The 22,452-nt window shown below is 45.6% G+C and overlaps 1 protein-coding gene across 1 annotated transcript in view; it reads right to left on the bottom strand.

Moving 5' to 3' along the window:
- Window positions 1-22,452, bottom strand: part of COL18A1 (collagen type XVIII alpha 1 chain) — a 782,170-nt gene that overhangs the window by 213,049 nt on the left and 546,669 nt on the right. The window contains exon 17 of the mRNA XM_030210084.1: window positions 1,899-1,925. Coding sequence (XP_030065944.1) covers window positions 1,899-1,925 — 27 coding nt within the window. The remainder of the gene's footprint in view (window positions 1-1,898; window positions 1,926-22,452) is intronic.

Raw genomic sequence — 22,452 nt, 5'->3', positions numbered from 1 at the left:
TACAGAGGCATAATAATATGCTTTGTCTTATTTTCTATCCCTTTCCTGATAAGTCCTAGCATTCTGTTTGCTTTTCCGGCCGTTGCCACATACTGGGCAGAAGATTTCAGCGTATTGTATAAGATGACACCGAGATCCTTTTCTTGGGTGCTGACTCCTAAGGTGGATCTTAGCATCAAGTAACTATGATTTGGATTATTCTTCCCGATATGCATCACTTTGCATTTGAGTGGAGGAATAGCCTTGTGGTTAGTGCAGTGGGTTTTGATCTTAATGACCTGGGTTTGATTCAAGTGCAGCTCCTTTTGACTCTGGGCAACTCACTTAATCCTCCATTGCCCCAGGTACCTGTATATAATATATAAACCACTTTGATCATAACCACAGGAAGGCAGTATATCAAGTCCCATCCCCTATTTGTCCACATTAAATTTAATTTACCATTTAGATGCCAGTCTTCCAACTTCCTAAGGTTAAAAGACAGAAAACAGAGAGTAGGGTTAAATGATCAGTATTCTCAATGGAGAAGGGTAGTAGTGGGGTTCCCCAGGGGTCTGTGCTCAGACTGCTGCTTTTTAATATATTTATAAATGACCTAGAGATGGGAGTAACTAGTGAGGTAATTAAATTTGTTGATGACACAAAGTTATTCAAAGTAGTTAAATCGCGGGAGGATTGTGAAAAATTACAAGAGGACCTTACGAGACTGGGCGTCTAAATGGCAGATGATGTTTAATAAGAGCAAGTGCAAAGTGATGCATGTGGGAAAGCGGAACCTGAATTATAGCTACGTCATGCAAGGTTCCACGTTAAGAGTCACGGACAAAGAAAGGGATCCAGGTGTCGTCGTTGATGATACGTTGAAACCTTCTGCTCAGTGTACTGCTGCAGCTAAGAAAGCAAATAGATTGTTAGGTATTATTAGGAAAGGAATGGAAAACAAGAATGAGGATGTTATAATGCCTTTGTATCGCTCCATGGTGCGACCGCACCTTGAATATTGTGTTCAATTCTGGTCGCCGCATCTCAAAAAAGATATAGTGGAATTAGAAAAGGTGCAGAGAAGGGCGACGAAAATGATAATGGGGATGGAATGACTTCCCTATAAGGAAAGGCTAAAATGGCTAGGGCTCTTCAGCTTGGAGAAAAGGCGGCTGAGGGGAGATATGATAGAGGTCTATAAAATAATGAGTGGAGTTGAACGGGTAGATGTGAAGCGTCTGTTTACGCTTTCCAAAAATACAAGGACTAGGGGGCTTGCGATGAAGCTACAATGTAGTAAATTTAAAACAAATCGGAGAACATTTTTCTTCACTCAACATGTAATTAAACTCTGGAATTCGTTGCCAGAGAATGTGGTAAAGGTGGTTAGCTTAGCGGAGTTTAAAAAAGGTTTGGACGGCTTCCTAAATAAAAAGTCCATAGACCATTATTAAATGTACTTGGGGAAAACCCACTATTTCTGGGATAAGCAGTATAAAATGTTTTGTACTTTTTTGGGATCTTAAAAAACAACAAGGCAAATGATCTGCAAACTCTAACATAGAAAACAAAACAGCAGATACGAAACGGAAAAAAATCTGGTATTTGACATCATCAATAAATTTTTTAACATTCTTCCGTTTTGTATCTGCTGTTTTGTTTTCTTTTTTGGGGGATCTTGCCAGGTATTTGTGACCTGGAATGGCCACTGTTGGCAATTCATGCTCTGCCTCAGTGCCTCTAGACAGCATCACCTGCTTATATGGCTGACTGATTCTGCTTATCAACAGAGAAATCACTCAATTTGATTCAATAACAAAATTTCAGATAAATACAGAGCACTCTTCACAGAATGATAGGTTCTGCTACTGATGCCTGTGAATTTCAAACGATTAGCACCAGAGACAAGTACGCACCGGGAAACCAGCTTCTCCTTGTTTACCCTAGAGGAAAAAATACAGAATGCATAAGCCATGACAGAATCCAATGAGAAAAAAAAAATGAAAAGAATTAACATTGCATAATTTCTTCTACTGATCTACTCATGCTATACCACATACCTACATACAGCCAGTGCTATGTTCCAGAATATATTTAGCTGCTGTAACTGCTCTACATATTTAAATAAAACTAGTACTACCATACTACAAAACTTTATTTGGTGCCATACAGCACAGAAATAACTATGCAGCAGAAATGTCTATGTGGTCATGTAGTATTGTACCAGTTATAGTTATGGGCTTCAGTGCAGTGGTTTAATATTAGCACAACAGTAGTACAACAACTATGTAGCCATGTAGCATAGCAATAGATGAATGAATATGTATGGGACACTGACAGTGTCTGGATACAGGTGTGCAGCATGCTATTAGCTACTTGTAGGTATGTCATATGAAAATATCCATTTATAATCATTCAATATTCCAGTGACCATATATATAGGCACAAAGTGTGACACAATATGAAGTTCCGTAGCTGTATGAAGGTGCATCACATCAACCCCTAGATACTATCCATTTTCCTACATTTTCTTAATTCAGTTACCTCAAAAATATTTTTAAAATCTAAGGAAAATGAATCTTTACCTTCACTCACTTCATCACTGGATCAAAAAAAAAAAAAAAGATATTGAAAAAAAAAAGTGGGATGCTCTGATTTTGAATTCCCAAAGACTACAACTAGGTAACTTAATGCTAATGTAAAACAAAGGTAAGAGATAAAGCCTTGATGAATGAACCTCATTGTGGGGGCAATTTCTACTAATTTGCTGTTTTCTGCGTGTATACTTGTACTAACATATAGCTGTACAATATTAGAATCACTATTTTCTCATCTATAACATGTTTTTCATACAGAAAATGTTTTATTAAATTACCAAATATTCAACTTGATTTAATCAACAAGAAATGGCAATTGACTGGTTAAATCGCTTGTTCGGGACGATCTGCTAATTTTCAGTGGCACTTAATTGGTTATCACCATTGAAAATTAGTGGTTAGTGCCTAAGTGGAAACCGTTTTTTGGGAGGGGGGCATTCCAGGGGTAGAATAAGCACTTGGCAGTTACGTGATGATATCCAGGAATTAACCGGCCATAGTTGGTTAAGTGGGCCTTTTACAAAGGCACACTAGCATTTTTAGCTCGCAAAAATAAGCGTACGTTAAACACTAGAGATGCCCGTTGGGCTCATTTTCGAAAGAGAAGGACGCCCATCTTTCGACATAAATCGGAAGATGGATGTCCTTCTCCCAGAAACATCCAAATTGGTATAATTGAAAGCCGATATTGGACGACTCCAACTGCGGTCCGTCGCAAGGACGTCCAACTTTCAAGGGGGCATGTCAGAGGCATAGGGAAGGCGGGACTTGGGCGTGCCTAACACTTGGACATCCTTGACCTATAATCGAAAAAAACAAGGACGTCCCTGACGAACACTTGGACATTTTCACCTGGACGTGTTTTTATTATGACTAAGGCACAAAAAGGTGCCCAAAATGACCAGATGACCACCGGAGAGAATCGGGGATGACCTCCCGTTATTCCCCCAATGGTCACAAGCCCCCTCCCACCCTCAAAAAACATCTTTAAAAATATTGATTGCCAGCCTCAGATGTCATTCTCAGGTCTATGACAGTGCATGCAGGTCCCAGAAGCAGTTATAGTAGGTACTGCAGTGCACTTCAGACAGAAGAACCCAGGCCCATACCCCCCCTACCTGTTACATTTGTGAAGGAAACAGTAAGCCCTCCAAAACCCACCAGAAACCCACTGTACCCACATATAGGTGCCCCCCCCTTCACCCGTAAGGGCTATGGTAGTGCTGCACAGTTGTGGGTAGTGGGTTTGGGGGGGTTGGGGGGCTCAGCACACAAGATAAGGGAGCTATGTACCTGGGAGCAATTTATGAAGTTCACTGCAGTGCCCCCTAGGGTGCCCGGTTGGTGTCTTGGCACGTCAGGGGACCAGTGCACTACAAATGCTGGCTCCTCCCACGCCCAAATGGCTTGCATTAGGACGTTTTGACATGGACGTCTTTGGTTTCGAAAATCGCCGAAAGTCAAAAACGTCCATGTCTAGGGACGTCCAAATTTAAGGATTTGGACGTCTCTGACGGTATTTTCGAAACAAAAGATGGACGTCTCTCTTTTTTCCAAAATAGGGGTTTTCCCACCCCTGGATTTTGCTGTTTTGCAAGGATGTCCAAATTGCAACTTGTATGTCCCTTTCGAAAATGCCCCTCTTTGTTTTTCTGATCATGTTGGTCCCAGTCTCTGATTCTGCTGCTCTCTATCAGTTCCCTTAACTCCGTTTCCAGGGCTTCCTTTCCATTTATTTCTTTACTTTCCTCCTTTCTTCTTCATTTCTTGCCCTACATCCATAGGTAAAAGCTGGGTCCTCCGCGGACTTGACAGGAGGAGGTATAGAGTGGATCCTCCTCTGCCCTCCCCTCCCATCTATGTCCAGCGATTCTCCTTTGCCCCTGTCCTCCCCTTCCAAACATGTACAGCGATTTTTCTCTCTCCCCTGCCCTCCCCTCCATGTCCAGTGATTCTCCTCTGCCCTCCCCTCCATGTCCAGCCATTCTCCTTTGCCCCCCCATCCTCCCCTCCATGTCCAGTAAATCGCCCCAGCCTCCACCTGCCCCCTTCGAATTTCAGTACCAATCCCAGCCCTACCTGCCCGCCCTTAGCTCTCCGACACCTCTGCTTTCAGTTCCTGCCGCCCCGCAACGCATTTAAATCTTTTTTTTTTTTACCTGAAGTTGTAGCGCCTGCGTTAGTAAAAGGACCAGGCTCGCCTCCTCCATCATTCCCTTCGTTCCCTCTCAGTGTCCCGCCCTCGCGGAAATGGGAAACAACATCAGAGGAAGGCGGGACACTGAGAGGGAATGAAGGGAAGGCTAAGGAGGCGAGCCTGGTTCTTTCACTAACGCCGCTGCGACTTCAGGTAAAAAAAATAAAAGATTTAAACGTGTCACGGGGCGGCAGGAACAGAAAGCAAGGCTGTTGGGGAGCTAAGGGCGGGCAGGTGAGCTGGCCCTAGGTAAAAAAGGGTGCTGGTACGCTGTATCGGCACAAAAAAAGCACTAAGAAAAGGTATATTTTACTTTCATATTTCATAGATTTTGAAAAATGTTTTTAAGTTTATTGAATTCTGAATGAAAGAAAGATACATGAATGGGCACTAGCTAGGGCTGAAGATATGATGATTGAAGTATTTCATGCATGCTTTATACTTGTAACAATTTAACCCTTTGTATTTCACTTTCGTCAGAAATTTGTACATAATATGGTGTGTTAATACATTTCTGTGTAGCAAGTACATCATTAAAAATTAAAGACTTCACTATAGAAAAAAAAAACAAAGGCAGGAAATTGACTGATTATATGGAGCTTCAAAATGTTCAATGTCAATCAGTAAAAATGGCATTTTAAACACGAGTCAAGCTGTTTTTTTTCTTCTGCTAAGTTTTTTATGTTTTCCTCGAGTTTGTGAACTGTATCACCCTTATATATTGTGGGCTTGACCATGGTTACCCTATCCCTGGTCACAATTCCCAGGCACCAACAATAGAATATATAGTCCCCTGTGAAGAGGGGGAAAGGAGGGATAAGGACCACACTATCCAGTCTACTGCATTTCACACCAACTGGCTTCTGAAGTGGCCAACAGGAGAGGTTCAGGCCACAGGTCACTCCGGTGCATCCAGGAACTACAGGTCTCACCCAGTGGCGTAGCCAGACAGCTAGTTTTGGATGGGCCTGAGCCCAAAACAGGTAGGCACAAAATTTCTCTGCCCCGCCCTACTCCCACCATGTGCTCATCAATCAGCTGGACCACAGCATGCTTGTAACAAGGACTGTAAGTTAACCTACCTGTTACTTTGTTCTATTTTATGCACAAATTCTCTGTTCTAAGATCCTTTTAAAAGCTATCTCTCGTTTGCAATATTATTTGTATATTAAATGAACCATTTTGAAGCTAAAAATATAGTCTCTTTGTGTTCTGAGTATATGGTATCTGTTAAGGTTAATCTTGCAGTACAGAACGTCCACGTCTAGGGACGTCACTACTCCCACCTTAAAATATATATACTTTAGCTAACAAGGATCTCCAAGCTCTGTCAGCTCAAGACTTTCTCTGAAGGTGGCCAGAACTCTCTTTTACCAAGCGTGGCAGACAGCAGCAATGACCCTAAGCCACTGATGCCTGTACCCCACACATGCTTAGTTGTCGATGGTTCAAGGATGCTGTTGCCAACTGCAGAGCTTGGTAGAAGAGAGTTCTGGCTGTCTTTGGAGGAGGTCCTTAGCTGGGGATGCTTGGGGATCCTCATCAGCTATACAACAAGGGTCAGGACTGGTGTAGACCTGCTTGAGCCCAGATCAGAAAATAAAAGAGGGCCCCCCTCCTCAATTCCCTCCTCCTCTCTGCCTCCACTCTAATTTCCCACCTGCCATTACTATCACACCAACAGACCCTCACCAAATACAGAACAAGGGATCACAAATTAGAAATAACAATTTTTAGACAAGACTTGAATGGGAACCCCAAGAAGTTAAACTTGGCATTAATGCAACACTGGAGACATAAAACAGAAATGCATTTCCTTTTCTACTGAACACAATACAAAGACATTTGCTAGGCACATATCCAAAAGCTAACACATTCCATTTAAAACATTCAAAATAAAATGCTTTGTTTCTACTTTTGTTGTCTGGACATTTTATTTTTCCATCTTGCTGGTTCCAATTTCTCTTCTCTGCTTTCCTGTCTGTCTGCTAATTCTTCTTCAAGTGGCTGCAGTCCATGTTTTTTCTCCTCTCTCCTGTCTTTTCCCTCACTACACCTGCCTCTGACAAATTAATCATTCCTTTTTAGCTCTTTTCTGCCTCTTTCTCACTCTTCTTTTCCTCCTTTTTCTTTTCAACTACCTATCAAATTTCCATCTTCTTCTTTCACCCGTTAGCTCTTCCATTCCCCATCTCACTCCTTCCACAGCCCTACATTCCCTTTCATCTTTAATCTACTACCCATTACCATATTTCTACCCTCTGTAATCACTATCCTCTCATTCATTTCCGTGCCACACTATCCTCTCATTCATTTCCTTGCCACCCCCTCCTGGCCTCTTCCACAGGGTTCTACCATTCCCATCATCTTCCTCCATCCGTCCGTCTAGCCCAGCATCTGATCCCTCTTCCTCCCCTCCCCACCCAACCCTCATAGCCTGACATTTCTCTGTCCTTTCTATCTTCCCTCCTGCCCTCTCCCCCATAGTCAAGCTTTTTTCTCTTTTTCTCCCCTCTCCACCTCCTATGTACCTCTCCCTCCCTCTCATCCACCCCCATGTTCAACATCTCCCCCTCTCATTCCCACTGTCCACCATCTGTCTCTCCCCCTCCCTTGTGTTCTGGGTCCAACATCTCTCTCCTCCCCTCTACCATCATGTCTCCCTGCCCTCCACCACATTTCTCCCTCCCTCCTCATGTACCATTTCTCCCTCCTCTCCTCCCCTTTATTCAACATTTCTCCCTTTCTCACCACCTATCCCCTCTCCATGCAGCATGTCTCCCTCCCTGAAGAACTTCTGCTTCAGCATCTTCCACTGCTCGGTCCCTGCAGCATTCTTTTTTTCGCCCATCGTCGGTAGCGCTGCGATTCAAACAGGCTGCTCCACTCCCCCTTGCTGCGTCCATCCGGCCCTCTCTGATGCACTTCCTGTTTACGTAGGGCCAGATGGATGCAGCAGGGGGGAGCGGAGCTGCCTGTGTGAATCGCAGCGCTGCAGGCGACGGGTGAAAAAAAGAATGCTGCAGGGACCGAGGCAGTGGTGGGGAGGAGAAGAATTTCAGGCAGGCAACGTTCCTGGACGGCTGGACCCGCAGGAGAAAAGGCAACCTGTCTTCTTAACTACAAAGTAAAAATATTCAGGAATAGCACACACATCCCTTCCACTGCTAGACAACTTATTTAAATCAGATGGGCTTTTGTTTGTGTGGTGACTGGCAAGGGGGTACTCCAGGACTGCCCTAGAACACAAACCTTACCACACCATAACAGCCCTAACCAACCTATCAGAAGACAGTGCTATATATATTACACTGGACTGCGGAGCACTAATATACCTACTATTGGGAAACTGGAACAAACTGCACTGTTACACATTCCTACACAGACATTACATGCTAGCAGAATCCTTCACCTCAGTCACACATGCAGAATATGGACAGACTCTCATCTATATAAACATAAGATTAGCCATACTGGGTCAGACCCAGTATCCTGTTTCCAACAGTGGCCAACCCAGGTCACAAGCACCTGGCAGAAACCCAAATTGTGACAACATTCCATTTTACCAATCTAATACAGAATAGGGAGCCACCAAAAAAAAAAAAAAAACCCAGCAACAACAAAATTGAAATACAGACCCCCCCCCCCCCCCCTCACTCTCTGTCCAAGGAAGCCAGACTCTTTTATAAATAGTGCAATACTGGTAGAAAAGAGACAAAAATGCATTTTCTCCTGTACATTTTACAAAGCAGGTACATCTCAGTCCTTACAAAGTATTAAATAACATTTTCTACCTTTGTTGTCTGGGAATTTGGCTGATCCTGTCTTGTCTTCAACGTCAGTGAGCCCTTAGGTCCCGCAAGGCCCAAAAGACCTCAGAGGACAGCCGTGCAACCCCAATCTTCACCCGCGGCGACCGCCGTTCACCAGAGGTTGAGCCCCCAGCTGCAGGCGGTCAGCAGGACTGCTGGAACCGCGGGGTAAACGGCTGACCTGGCTAGAGTCGGGAGTAGCGGGCAAGCAGTAAACAGCCGTCAGGCGCAGGACAGCTCTCTAGGCAGGCGGCTAGCAATCTGTGGTCAAGTAACCCAGTCTCTGGATAAGCGGCTAGCAATCCGTGGTCAAGAATAACACAGTCTCTGGATAAGCGGCTAGCACTCTGTGGTCAAATATAACACAGTCTCTGGACAGAGGCTAGCAATCCGTGGTCAAGAATAAACACAGTCTCTGGATAGCGGCTAGCAATCCGTGGTCAAGAATAACACAGTCTCTGGATAAGCGGCTAGCAATCTGTGGTCAAGTATAGCACAGTCTCTGGATAAGCGGCTAGCACTCTGTGGTCAAATATAACACAGTCTCTGGACAGAGGCTAGCAATCCGTGGTCAAGAATAACACAGTCTCTGGATAGCGGCTCAAGCAGTCTCTGGGCAGGTCCAAGAAGATGCAACATGGAACCGCTGCGCAGGCTTCGGGAACAGAACCTGAAGCAAGGATGTCAGCTAGGTTCTGTGTTTAAATATCGCGCCACTCCGCCCTCGGGGAAGAAACCCACCAATCCAGCCCTGGGAGTCGGCAGAGCCCCTTGGATTGGCTCTGCCCGATCTCCAGGCGGAGTCATCACCCTGGTCCTCCAATCCGGTGCTAGGTAGGCGGAGCTCCAGAGCCCCCTGGCTCTGGAGTGAAGAAGACATCGGCTCTCGCGTACCAGCGCCGCCATTTTGGGTGGCGCAAACCTCGTCCTGACCTCCTTCCCCCAAGAGGCTGGCGTTTGCCATCGCCAGCCGCCGGTCCCGGCCTTACCCGCCAGTCCCGCGGCAGCGCCGGCCCCTACGCGGGACCCCCCCGGCTGTCTTCTCGTGCCGCGGAGGCCGCTGGCTCCCGCTCCCCGCCGCGGGAGAGCAGGTAGGGGCGCGGAACGCGACAGATCCCAGTCTTTTTTTCCATGTTCCATGAGTCAGCCTTACAAATTCTTTTCCAGGTTGGCCTTTCCATTTCTTCTCTCGTCTCATCTTCTTCCTTTCCTTCTCTACATCTGTTTGGCACTGATCTTGCATTTTACGTCCCCGTCATCAAATATCTGTGTATAGAGCTGCCACATGATCCAGTTCGAAAAGAGAGACTTTTCAACCAGTCCTAGCGTGAACTCACATCCCAAATTCATATGGGATTTGCAGTCCCTGATTCTACCCATCAAAATCTGTGCTGCAGTACATCCAAAATGACTTAAGAAAATGCACTCGGACCCCTCTACTGTTGTTTAAACCATTTATTTTCTCATTTGCTTTGGTCCTGCTGTCTATTTTCTGTTTTTCTCTGTTTCTTCTGCCTTTACAGGATCTTTTGCCCATCTGATTTCTTCTGTCTCCAAGTGCACCAACCTTCTTTCCTCTGCACCACTATTTGTCCTGTCCAGCATCTCCGTTCTGTGTCCCTTGTCCCTATCCTACCCCCAAGTTCAGCATCTGCCATTTCTGTGTCCCCATCTCCCCCCTTTTTTAGCACAAGCCTACCTGGTCTCCTCATTTCCCCCTTTTCTAGCATCTGCCGTCCAGGTGTCCCCATCTCTCCCCTTTTTCACCATTGTCCCCATATCTCCATTCCCCCTTCTGTGTCCCTATCTCCTCCTCCCCTTTTCAGTAGTGCCCCTCTGTGTTCCTATCCCCCTCCTTTCAAGTAGAGCCCCTATCTTCCCCCCTTTTCAGTAGTGCCCCTGTGTCCCCATTTCTTCATTTTCCAGCACTGCCTCTTTGTGTTCCAATGTCCCTCTCCTCTCCCTGTCCAGTATTGACTATGTGTCCTTCTCCCTCCCTGTCCAGCATTTACCCTTCTCTCTCCCCGTTAGCCTTCTTCCCCGTCTCTTTCAGCGCTCCCCATCCTTGGGGCCACATATCTCCCTGGCCTGCTCCCACGGTCCTCTGGCAGCTCCAAGGAGGTTTAATAGACAGGCCAATCTCACTTTCCCCTGCCCCACGCAGCTGTCATTGCTGTGCTCTCAAAACAAAGCAAGCAAACCTATGAGCTGCTACATCCACGTTGTCACTCCTTATTGTTTAAAAAAAAGAAAATCCTTTATCCTCCACCTTTTAAGACACTGCCTATCCTGCTGGATAGTGATGGCACAAGTTTGGTCCAGTAAAGACTAACTCAAAATAACCTGTTTCTTAGCTAGGCCCTAGTATTACCATCTTAAAAATGCAACCATACCATGCCTCTGTAGCTATGTTCCACAAATGTTAAACAATTAACTGGATTTTTTGAAAGGATTATATAAACATAGGATGCATGACTAGGGGCACAAACATACACTTATTTATTTAATATCACAATTCCTCATGTAGAGCCACAAAACGTTTTAGGGCAGATAGTGCTCCTTTTATTATCGACCAGATAGAGATAAGAGTTTTCAGTTTTGGCATAATATAAGTCATCACAAGAACAAAATATAAGAAAACCAGTGGACTGAATTAGGGGCTTATAGCCCATTTATGTTTAAACAAAAGAGATCTGCATGAAACAAAATATTTTTATTTTGACTTATAAAACTACTTCCCCTGAAACACGTTCAAAACAGAATATTCCCTTTGTGTATCTAAAAGGTAAAGGTCTAAAAAACAGATGAAGATGTGATTCCATGTGCCCCAAAGAAAGGAGAGTTTAATTCTACATCCATTTAATTTCAGTATATTCTACCATTTAATTTCAGTATATTCTATCAACTTTACAACACCAGGCTTCCGAAGGCAGATTATAATTACAGTTAAGATGCACCCATCAGGAAACAGGATAGCCTCACTGAAATCTGGACTACTATATATAAGAACGGTGAAAAAAAAAATGAGCACAAACTATAGATTTTATAATTGCAGTTTCTACCAGCTACAATAATTTTTGAAGCTGTTTTAGTGATATTCAATTGTTACTTCTTTTCTCCTCCACCTTTTAAGATGGAGCAACAATAAAGAATGACAAGGTGGATGCAGCACCTCAAAAGTTTGCTTGCTTTGTTTTGAGTGAACTGAAATGACGGCTGCGCGGGGGAGGAGGGGGTGGAAAGTGGAAACAGATTACAAATTGACTTTCTTACCTTGCTCATAGTGGACTAGATAGATTCACTTCCACTCTGGTCTTGGGCAGCGCTTTCTCCCTTCTCCATCCCCTCCCGAGTTTTGCATTTCTCCCTCTCTTCTGCCCGCTCTCCCCGTCCGCGTGGTCTGGTCATTTTTACTGTCCTGAAGCGCTGTTATCTCTCCAGCACTGGCGATTCCCATAGTCAGCCTTCTGCCTGTGTGCATTGTCGGGGCCTCTCCTCAGGCACGGATCCCACCTTTGTGGAAAACAGGAAGTTGCAGAGTAGGCGGGATGCGCCTAAAGAGAGGCCCCGATGACGCACGCTGGCGGAAGGCTGGCTATGGGAATCGCCGGTGCTGGAGGGAGAATGGTGCTTCAGGGCAGTAAAAGTGAGCAGACTACGCGGACAGGGAGAGCGGGCAGAAGAGGCAGAAAAAGACTGCCTTGCTTGGGAGAGCTACGCCACTGGTTGGGTTGGCCACTGGTTGGGTTGGGACTAGTTAGGGTGGGTGGGCCTGGAGCAAAAGTGGCTGGGCCCGGGCCCACCCGTGGCTACGCCCCTGGTCTCACCTGACTTGAGCTATTCTAGTGGCCAAAACAAGAACCAGATGGCTAGCATACAACATTAACGGAAACCATGGAAGTAGTAGTTGCTGTCTAATTCCAAGAACACCTGGACCGTCATCAACTGCTAAATCCCATGCAGTCTGGCTTCAGACTCCTCTATAGTACAGTAACAGTAATAGCAGGGGTTCAGCCATACACTTCTCTGTTGTTGGCAGCTGCCCTTCCACAAGAGGAGAGTTAATTTTAGTGGCTAAGTATGTAGCAAAATCGATGCTGGTTAGTTGTGCCTGGGAAGGCTGTTTCTATTGTGGTGTTAGCAGTAGGTGGGTTTAACGTGTACCTCTAGGTGATATTTTCACCATCTTCTTTCAAGTTGGAATCCTTGATGTTTAAGGACCCGTAGTTCTGGGGAGAACCACAAGGAATGTTTGTGCATATATTATAGGACCTCCTTTAGAGGGGCCATTTTTCTAATGCTATTGTTTATCGTTTATTTATTTACTATTTATTTATTTTATTTATTTTATTGCATTTGTATCCCACATTTTCCCACCTCTTTGCGGGCTCAGTGTGGCTTACAATACATTGTTAATGATGGAAATACAATTTGTTACAGTACTGTTATGGTTACATAGTGAGGAGTTATGTGAAGGCAAAGTGAAAATCAAAATATCATTTGGGAAAATAGACCAGTGGAATGTATCAATGGGGAAATGATAGGGCGATAAAATGTAATTTTGGAAGTAGAACAGTGGAATGTATCAATGGACAAAATATCATTTGTGGATAGAACAATGCAGTGTATCGATGGGGAAATGATAGGGCAATGGAACAATATAGCAAGAGAGCATTAGGGTACTATACTGTTTCTAATTGCATTCACAAAACAGAATGGTCTACATCTTAAAATAAAATATCATTTTTAAAAACATATAAGAAATCCATTGATTTGATAGAAAAGCACAGCAAAAACTAAAACAACCATTCTAAAAGATACTAACACCAGTAGACAATGGACAACCATTCATAACATACTATATAAGCAAACATATTATTTTTACTGAGTATTCATTCTGCCTATTTGTCCCCTTTTTTATCCCAGATTATTATCGAAAGTATTTTGAAACAGATATGTTTTCAAAAGTTTACGAAACTGGACACAGGACTCTTCCAATCTAATAATTTTAGGAAGACAATTCCAATGAGAGGGAGCTAGAAAGAAAAAAGCTGAGTTCCTAGTAGATTCCCATCTAGCCTTTTGTGGTGGTGGAATTACTAATCTATTATCTGTAACTAGTAAAAAAGGCCCGTTTCTGACACAAATGAAACGGGCGCTAGCAAGGTTTTCATCAGAGTGTGTATGTTTGAGAGAGTGTATGTGAGAGTGACTATGTGTGAGAGAGAGAGTGAATGTGCGAGTGTGTGTGTGTGTGAGTGAGAGAGAGAGAGAGAGAGAGAGAGAGTGAGTCTGGGTGCAAGTGTGTCGGTGAGAGAGAGAGTGTGTGTGTGAGAATGAGAGTGTGTGCAAGTGCGTATGTGAGACACAGTGTGAGAGAGAGAGGGTGTGTTTCACACAGATACAGTGTGTGAGAGAGAGAGTGTGTGTGAGACACAGACTCTCTGTGAGACTGAGTGTATGAGACCAAGAGAGTGCAGTGGCGTACCAAGGGGGGGGGGGGGACGGTCCACCCCGGGTGCACGCCGCTGGGGGATGCCGTGGCGCGCGCCTGTCGGCTCCGAGTTCGCTAACTTCGCTCGTTCGCTGCAGCTCCTTCTGCCCTGGAACAGGTTACTTCCTGTTCCGGGACAGACGGAGCTGCAGCGAACGAGCGAAGTTAGTGAACTCGGAGCCGACAGGTGCGCGCTGCGGCACCCCCCCCCCAGTGGCGTGCAACTGGGGGGGGGTGTCATTTCGCCGGGAGGGGGGGGAGGTGTCATTTCGCAGGGGGGGGGGTGTGCGCTGCACCTAGGGGGGGGGCACATCGGCGATCCGCCCCGGGTGTCATCCAGGCTAGGAACGCCACTGAGAGAGTGTGTGAGTGACTGTGTGACACATAGAGAATGAATGTGATACAGTGTGAGACATAGAGTGTGTGAGAGTGAGAAAGACATTGAGTGTGTGTGTGACAAAGATACCTCCCCCCCCTCTCTGGTGTCAGCCCTCCCCCTCTCTCTGGTGTCAGGCCCCCCCTCTCTCTCTCTCTGGTGGTCTGAGCGTATGTGCAGGACGCTGAGCTCTGGCTGTGCTTCAAGGAACTGACCAATCCTATTTAATAGAATGCACCTCCAACATTCTGAAGCCGAGAAACCTCATGTGGTTGGTCACTTCTGCTTGTGACGAACCCGGAAGTACGTGATGTCAATTCAGGAGATGGATACAGAGAGCAGGAATGCCTCAGCCATGCAATCAGCTTCAGAATGTTGGAGGTGCGTTTTATTATATAGGATATTGCTTGTCACACTACTATCATGTTATCCAAGATCCTTATGTAATACTAAATGTCTATTTTCTAATATATTTCCATCATTCATGATGTATTGTAAGCCACATTGAGCCTGCAAAGAGGTGGGAAAATGTGGGATACAAATGCAATAAATAAATAAATAAATAAGTGATCGAAGTATTCGTATAGGTGAGTATGGCAGGGTAAGATTAGCATATATTGTTGTATTGTTTAAATAAATTGCATTTCATTTCTACACGATCTGCTTTTTTTGTTTTCCATCTTGGAGTTTGCAGACCGTCTGCCTTCGTGCTTTCTAGGGTAAGATTAGCTAAATATGATGGAGTCAATAAATATAAGGCTTTATGTGTCAGCGTAAGAATTTTAAATTTTATTCTGGCTTCAACTGGATCAGGCGACCCTCAGGGGGAGGAATGCTGGCTTCGGCCTAACCCCTGGTAAGCCTTTCCTCAGCTGAGAGGTGCCCAGCTCTACCACCGGTTGCCTTTCAGGTGCTGTGGAGGACTTGCAGCTCATCTGCATATCCTTACAGCCTTCTCCGGGGTGGCACCCAGGTCCACTCCGATCCACTCAGGGCCTCCGCTCTAGGTGCCGCGTGCCAGGCATTTTTCTCTTTACATCTAAACTTCTTCCCAGTTGCTAAAGTACCTCAGTCATTTATGGCCCCTATTCACATTCTCTTCCTAGCCCTGTCCCTTCCTAATCTTTTCCCTCACCCCCTACCTCTCTCCGCTACAGGAACTCACTGCCCATCCATCGACTTCATCACCTCACCTTCTCTCCTACCCTCTTCCTCCCTCTTGGCTTTTAATCTCTGTCTCTTTCTTCCCTCCATTTTGCCTTCCCCATTCCACCTAAATACCTCTCGCCTTCTACGCCTTCGTGGCCACACCTCTCCTACTCTCCTCCACTCTCTTTTACTCCTTCTCTTACTCTCAGCCGGTGACATCAATCCCAATCCTGGCCCTCCTCACCAACTATTATCCCAACTCTACAGATCTCACCGCGACCTCTCTAACCTCATCTCTATTCCTCTACTCCCCTCCTCTTCTCTGCCCTTCTCTTGCGCCCTAAGGAATGCCTGCTCTATCTGTAACAAACTTCCCTATATCCAGGACCTCTTTATCTCGCGTCACCTCCATCTGCTCGCCATAACAGAAACCTGGCTCTGCCCTGATGACTCTGCTTCAGTCGCAGCCCTCTGCCATGGCAGTTATCTTTTTTCACATACTCCTCGCCCTGCTGGTCGCGGGGGCGGTGTTGGACTACTACTCTCTCCCTCCTCCAGATTTCAACACCTCCTTCCACCTCAATCCTCCTTTGAAGTCCACTCTATCCGCCTTTTCTCTCCTCTGCCTCTTCGAATAGCGGTCATTTATCGTCCCCCTGATAAGTCCCTTTCATCTTTTCTCAGTGACTTTGTTGCTTGGCTTGCCTTCTTCCATGATCCTTCCTCCCCCTCTCTCATCCTTGGTGACTTTAATATTCCTGCTAATGATCCTTCCAACTCTTATATTTCCAAGTTACTCGCTTTAACATCCTCCTTTAATCTCCAACTATGCTCCACCTCCCCCACTCATCAAAATGGTCACTGTCTTGATCTCATCTTCTCCTCCAACTGTTCACCCTCTAGTTTCCTTGCCTCTGATCGTCCCCTCTCTGATCACCATCTTATAACTTTCACACTTAAATCTCCTCCCTCCCAGTCCCGTCCTATCTTATCTAATTTATCTAGGAATCTTCACGATATTGACCCTTCATCTTATCCTCCCATGTTTCAAACCTCCTCTCTACTGTTGCACCATCCACATCTGTCAACGAGGCTGTTTCTTCTTACAACAATACTCTATCCTCTGCCTTAGACACTCGTACCTTTGATGACCTGCCCTATAAGGCATACAAAACCACAACCTTGGCTGACTTCTAATATCCGCTACCTACGTTCCTGTACCTGCTCCGCCGAACGCCTCTGGCGGAAATCTCGGGCCCTTGCTGATTTCTTACACTTTAAGTTCATGCTGACCTCCTTCCAATTTGCTCTTTTACGCGCCAAACAGGATTATTATATCCAACTGACCAACTCTCTTGGCTCTAACCCTCGACTTCTCTTCACCACATTGAACTCTCTCCTCAAGGTGCCCCCTCCCCCAACTCCCCCTTCATTATCTCCTCAGACCCTTGCTGAATTCTTTCACGACAAGGTTCAAAAGATAAACCTTGAATTCTCTACCTCACCACCTCTCCCTCCACTAGTCCGTTCCCCTCTCTCTCCTTCCCCTCATTCCTTTTCCTCCTTTCTTGAAGTTACTATAGAGGAAACTACACTTCTCCTTTCTTCCTCAAAATGTACCACCTGTTCCTCTGATCCCATTCCCACCCACCTTCTTAATGCCATCTCACCTGCTCTTATTTCTTTTATCTGTCACATTCTCAACCTCTCACTTTCCACTGCAACTGTCCCTACTGCCTTTAAGCATGCTGTGGTCACACCTCTCCTTAAGAAGCCTTCACTCGACCCTACTTGTTCCTCTAATTACCGACCCATCTACATACATAGTAACATACGTGGAGGGGCATAATTGAACAAAAACGTCTATCTCCATGGGTGTTTATCTCTGAGAACGGGTCCGTGAAGGGGTGGACCGAACCATATTTTCGAAAAAAATAGACGTCCATGTTTTATTCGACAATTTGTGAGCTGGGCGTTTTTGTTTTTCAGCGATAATAGAAAATGAAAGCGCCCAGCTCAAAAACGAATAAATCCAAGGCATTTGTTCGTGGGAGGGGCCAGGATTCATAGTGCACTGGTCCCCCTCACATGCCAGGACACCAACCGGGCACCCTAGGGGACACTTTTACAAAAATAAAAAAAAAGGTAAAAGTGCTCCCAGGTGCATAGCACCCTTCCCTTGTGTGTTGAGCCCCCCAAATCCCCCTCAAAACCCACTGCCCACAAGTCTACACCATTACTATAGCCCTAAGGGGTGAAGGGGGGCACCTACATGTGGGTACAGTGGGTTTGGGGGGTTGGACGACTAATAAGCATTAAGCAGCACAATTGTAACAGGTAGGGGAGGGATGGGCCTGGGTCCACCTGCCTGAAGTCCACTGCACCCCCTAATAACTGCTCCAGTGACCTGCATACTGCTGCCAGGGAGGTGGGTATGACATTTGAGGGTGAAAATAAACAGTTGTGAAACGGCATATTTTGTGGTGGGAGGGGGTTTGTGACCACTGGGGGAGTCAGGGGAGGTCATCCCCGATTCCCTCCAGTGGTTATCTGGTCATTTAGGGCACTTTTTGGGGCCTTATTCGTGGAAAAACAGGGTCCAGGAAAAGTGCCCTAAATTCTCGCTAAAAACGCATATTTTTTTCCCATTATCGGCGAAAGGCGCCCATCTCTGATCGGCCGATAACCACGCCCCAGTTCCGCCTTCGACACGCCCCCATCAACTTTGTACGCTTCTGCGATGGAGTGCAGTTGAAAACGTCCAAGTTCGGCTTTCGATTATACCGCGTTATTCGTTTTTGGGAGATAAACGCCTATCTCCCGATTTAGGTCGCAATATAGGCGTTTTTGTCTTTCGATTATAAGCGGGATAGTAACATAGTAGATGACGGCAGAAAAAGACCTGTACGGTCCATCCAGTCTGCCCAACAAGACAACTCATGTGTGCTACTTTTTGTGTATACCCTACTTTGATTTGTACCTATGCTCTTCAGGGCACAGACCGTATAAGTCTGCCCAGCACTATCCCCGCCTCCCAACCACCAGCCCCGCCTCCCAACCACCGGCTCTGGCACAGACCGTATAAGTCTGCCCAGCACTATCCCCGCCTCCCACCACTGGCTCTGGCACTGACCGTATAAGTCTGCCCAGCACTATCCCTGTCTCCCACCACCGGCTCTGACACAGACCGTATAAGTCTGCCCTCCAACCTTTTCTCTCCAAATTACTTGAGCGTGCTGTTCACCACCGCTGCCTTGATTTTCTCCTCACATGCTATTCTTGACCCACTACAATCTGGTTTTCACCCTCTCCACTCAACCGAAACTGCACTTACTAAAGTCTCCAATGACCTGTTACTGGCTAAATCCAGAGGTCTCTATTCCATCCTCATTCTTCTTGATCTTTTCACTGCTTTTGACAATGTCGATCACAGCATACTCTTCGATATCCTGTCCTCACTTGGATTCCAGGGCTCTGTCCTTTCCTAGTTCTCTTCCTACCTCTCCCTCCGCACCTTCAGTGTTCACTCTGGTGGATCCTCTTCTACTTCTATCCCTCTGCCTGTCGGCATACCTCAGGATTCTGTTCTTGGTCCCCTCCTCTTTTCTATCTACACTTCATCCCTTAGTTCATTAATCTCATCCCATGGCTTTTCCTACCATCTCTATGCTGATGACTCCCAAATCTACCTTTCTACCCTTTCTACCCTTGCATCCAAACCAAAGTTTCAGCGTGCTTGTCTGACATTGCTATCTGGATGTCTCAACGCCACCTGAAATTAAACATGACCAAAACCGAGCTTCTCATTTTTCCCCCCAAACCCACCTCCCCACTCCCCCCGTTTTCTATTTCTGTTGATGGCTCTCTCATTCTCCCTGTCTCCTCAGCTCGAAACCTTGGGGTCATCTTTGACTCTTCTCTCTCCTTCTCTGCTCATATCCAGCAGATTGCCAAGACCTGTCGTTTCTTTCTTTACAACATCCGTAAAATCCGCCCCTTTCTTTCCGAGCACTCTACCAAAACCCTCATCCACACCCTTGTCACCTCTCGTTTAGACTACTGCAATCTGCTTCTTGCTGGCCTCCCACTTAGTCACCTCTCCCCTCTCCAATCGGTTCAAAACTCTGCTGCCCGTCTCGTCTTCCGCCAGGGTCGCTTTACTCATACTACCCCTCTCCTCAAGACCCTTCACTGGCTCCCTATCCGTTTTCGCATCCTGTTCAAACTTCTTCTACTAACCTATAAATGTACTCACTCTGCTGCTCCCCAGTATCTCTCCACACTCGTCCTTCCCTACACCCCTTCCCATGCACTCCGCTCCATGGATAAATCCTTCTTATCTGTTCCCTTCTCCACTACTGCCAACTCCAGACTTCGCGCCTTCTGTCTCGCTGCACCCTACGCCTGGAATAAACTTCCTGAGCCCCATCCTTGGCCACCTTTAAATCTAGACTGAAAGCCCACCTCTTTAACATTGCTTTTGACTCGTAACCACTTGTAACCACTCGCCTTCACCTACCCTCCTCTCCTCCTTCCTGTACACATTAATTGATTTGATTTGCTTACTTTATTTTTTGTCTATTAGATTGTAGGCTCTTTGAGCAGGGACTGTCTTTCTTCTATGTTTGTGCAGCGCTGCATACGCCTTGTAGCGCTATAGAAATGCTAAATAGTAGTAGTTGTAACTGGAAGCCAGTGAAGCTGATATAGAAGTGGTGTAATCCTATCATATTTTGAAGCCCTACAGATAATACGAGCCGCAGTATTCTGTATCATTTGTAACCGTTTTATATTAGTCTTGGCAAATCCCGCATAGATGGTATTGCAGTAATCCAAGCGTGTTATAATACATGCATATGCTAGGGTATATAGCGAAGCTTTGTCAATTGAGTTTCTAATTGTTAAGTATACACGCCATATATCAACCTGTTCTGACAGAGTCACCATCTTTTCATTCACATGAGGGTTGGACAAGGCCTCTAGGAAGTGATCAGCAGTCAGATTTTCATGTCTTGAATTTCCTTTTGAACCCAGGTACTCGTCAAGGCAGGAGTGACTGTAGATTACTCCTGCTCAGCCATTGAACACCATGGAAATTCTCAGTAGGTGCTTGGGGGGGGGGGGCTGAGGGGAGGATTTAGGGTTTTATTCTGTGTGGTGTTGGGGGGTGGGAGAGATTATTAAATCTTTAAACTTGTGATAACTTTCTTCCCTAAGGGGTCCTTTTACTAAACTGTGGCAAAAAGTGGCCTTAATGCACTCTTACATGGGTTTTTCCCACACACTAAGGTCATTTTGTAGCTATAAAAATGGCTTTTCATATGTTTTTTATTAATGCCTATGTGTGAATGTTGCCATTAAAAAATATTACTGCGTAAGTACTTACTGCTACCCATTTTGTAGGTGGTAATCCTGCGCTAACTGATTAACACAGGACACGTCCCTAAAATAAATAAATAAATAAATAAATACATTTTCAGAATTACTGCAGGACACATGAGCGTGACCCATGGTACACCATTTTAAGTTGCATTAGGTGCATGTTAGTGCCTCACAGAGCTTAGTAAAAGGGCCCTTAAGAGCACTGGATCACTAACGTGGTCTGACAGTCCTGGGAGCCCCTTAAAAGACCTATAGGAAAAAAAATTCTTTCCATGAATAATGTAGACTGTAAAGTTAAGTGCAAGCACTGTTATTCAATCTACATAACAATTAGATGCTTTTTGTCTATTTAGCTCATATTATGCTAAAAAAACATATGCTGTCTACTATAATTTTATTAGATGAACAGTGACACATGAGAAAAACACCTATAAAATATTGTCCACAAGACTTTTCCATAAAGGAAGTAACATAGTAACATAGTAGATGACGGCAGAAAAAGACCTGAACGGTCCATTCAGTCTGCCCAAGAAGATAAATTCATATGTGCTACTTTTTTATTTGTACTGTCCTCTTCAGGGCACAGACCGTATAAGGCTGTCCAGCCCTATCCCTGCCTCCAAACCACCAGCTCTGGCACAGACTGTATAAGTCTGCCCAACACTAGTCCCGCCTCCCAACCACCAGCCCCGGCACAGACCGTATAAGTCTGCCCAGCACTAGCCCCGCCTCCCAACCATCAGCTCTGCCACCCATTCTAGGCTAAGCTCCTGAGGATCCCTTCCTTCTGCACAGGATTCCTTTATGTTTATCCCACACATGTTTGAATTCCGTTACTGTTTTCATCTCCACCACCTCCCGCGGGAGGGCATTCCAAGCATCCACCACCCTCTCCATGAAAAAATACTTCCTGACATTCTTCTTGAGTCTGCCCCCCTTCAATCTCATTTCATGCCCTCTCGTTCTACCGCCTTCCCATCTCCGGAAAAGGTTCGTTTGCGGATTAATACAGACGTTCAAATATTTGAAAGGTATCATATCACCCCTGTTCCTCCTTTCCTCCAGGGTATACATGTTCAGGTCAGCAAGTCTCTCCTCATACGTCTTGTAATGCAAATCTCATACCATCCTCGTAGCTTTTCTTTGCACCGCTTCAATTCTTTTTACATCCTTAGCAAGATACGGCCTCCAAAACTGAACACAATACTCCAGGTGGGGCCTCACCAACGACTTGTACAGGGGCATCGACACCTCTTTTCTTCTGCTGGTCACACCTCTCTCTATACAGCCTAGTAACCTTCTAGCTACGGCCACCGCCTTATCACACTGTTTCATCGCCTTCAGATCCTCAGATACTATCACCCCAAGATCCCTCTCCCCATCCGTACCTAGCAGACTCTCACCGCCTAACACATACGTAACATTTTTGCCATCTTTCTATGGAACCAATAATCAAGTTGTTC

The sequence above is a fragment of the Microcaecilia unicolor genome, chromosome 7 (assembly GCF_901765095.1).
Source record: "Microcaecilia unicolor chromosome 7, aMicUni1.1, whole genome shotgun sequence".
NCBI classification, from domain to species: domain Eukaryota; kingdom Metazoa; phylum Chordata; class Amphibia; order Gymnophiona; family Siphonopidae; genus Microcaecilia; species Microcaecilia unicolor.
The sequence above is the reverse complement of the archived record's forward strand: the minus strand, read 5'-3'. Positions and strand labels throughout refer to the sequence as shown.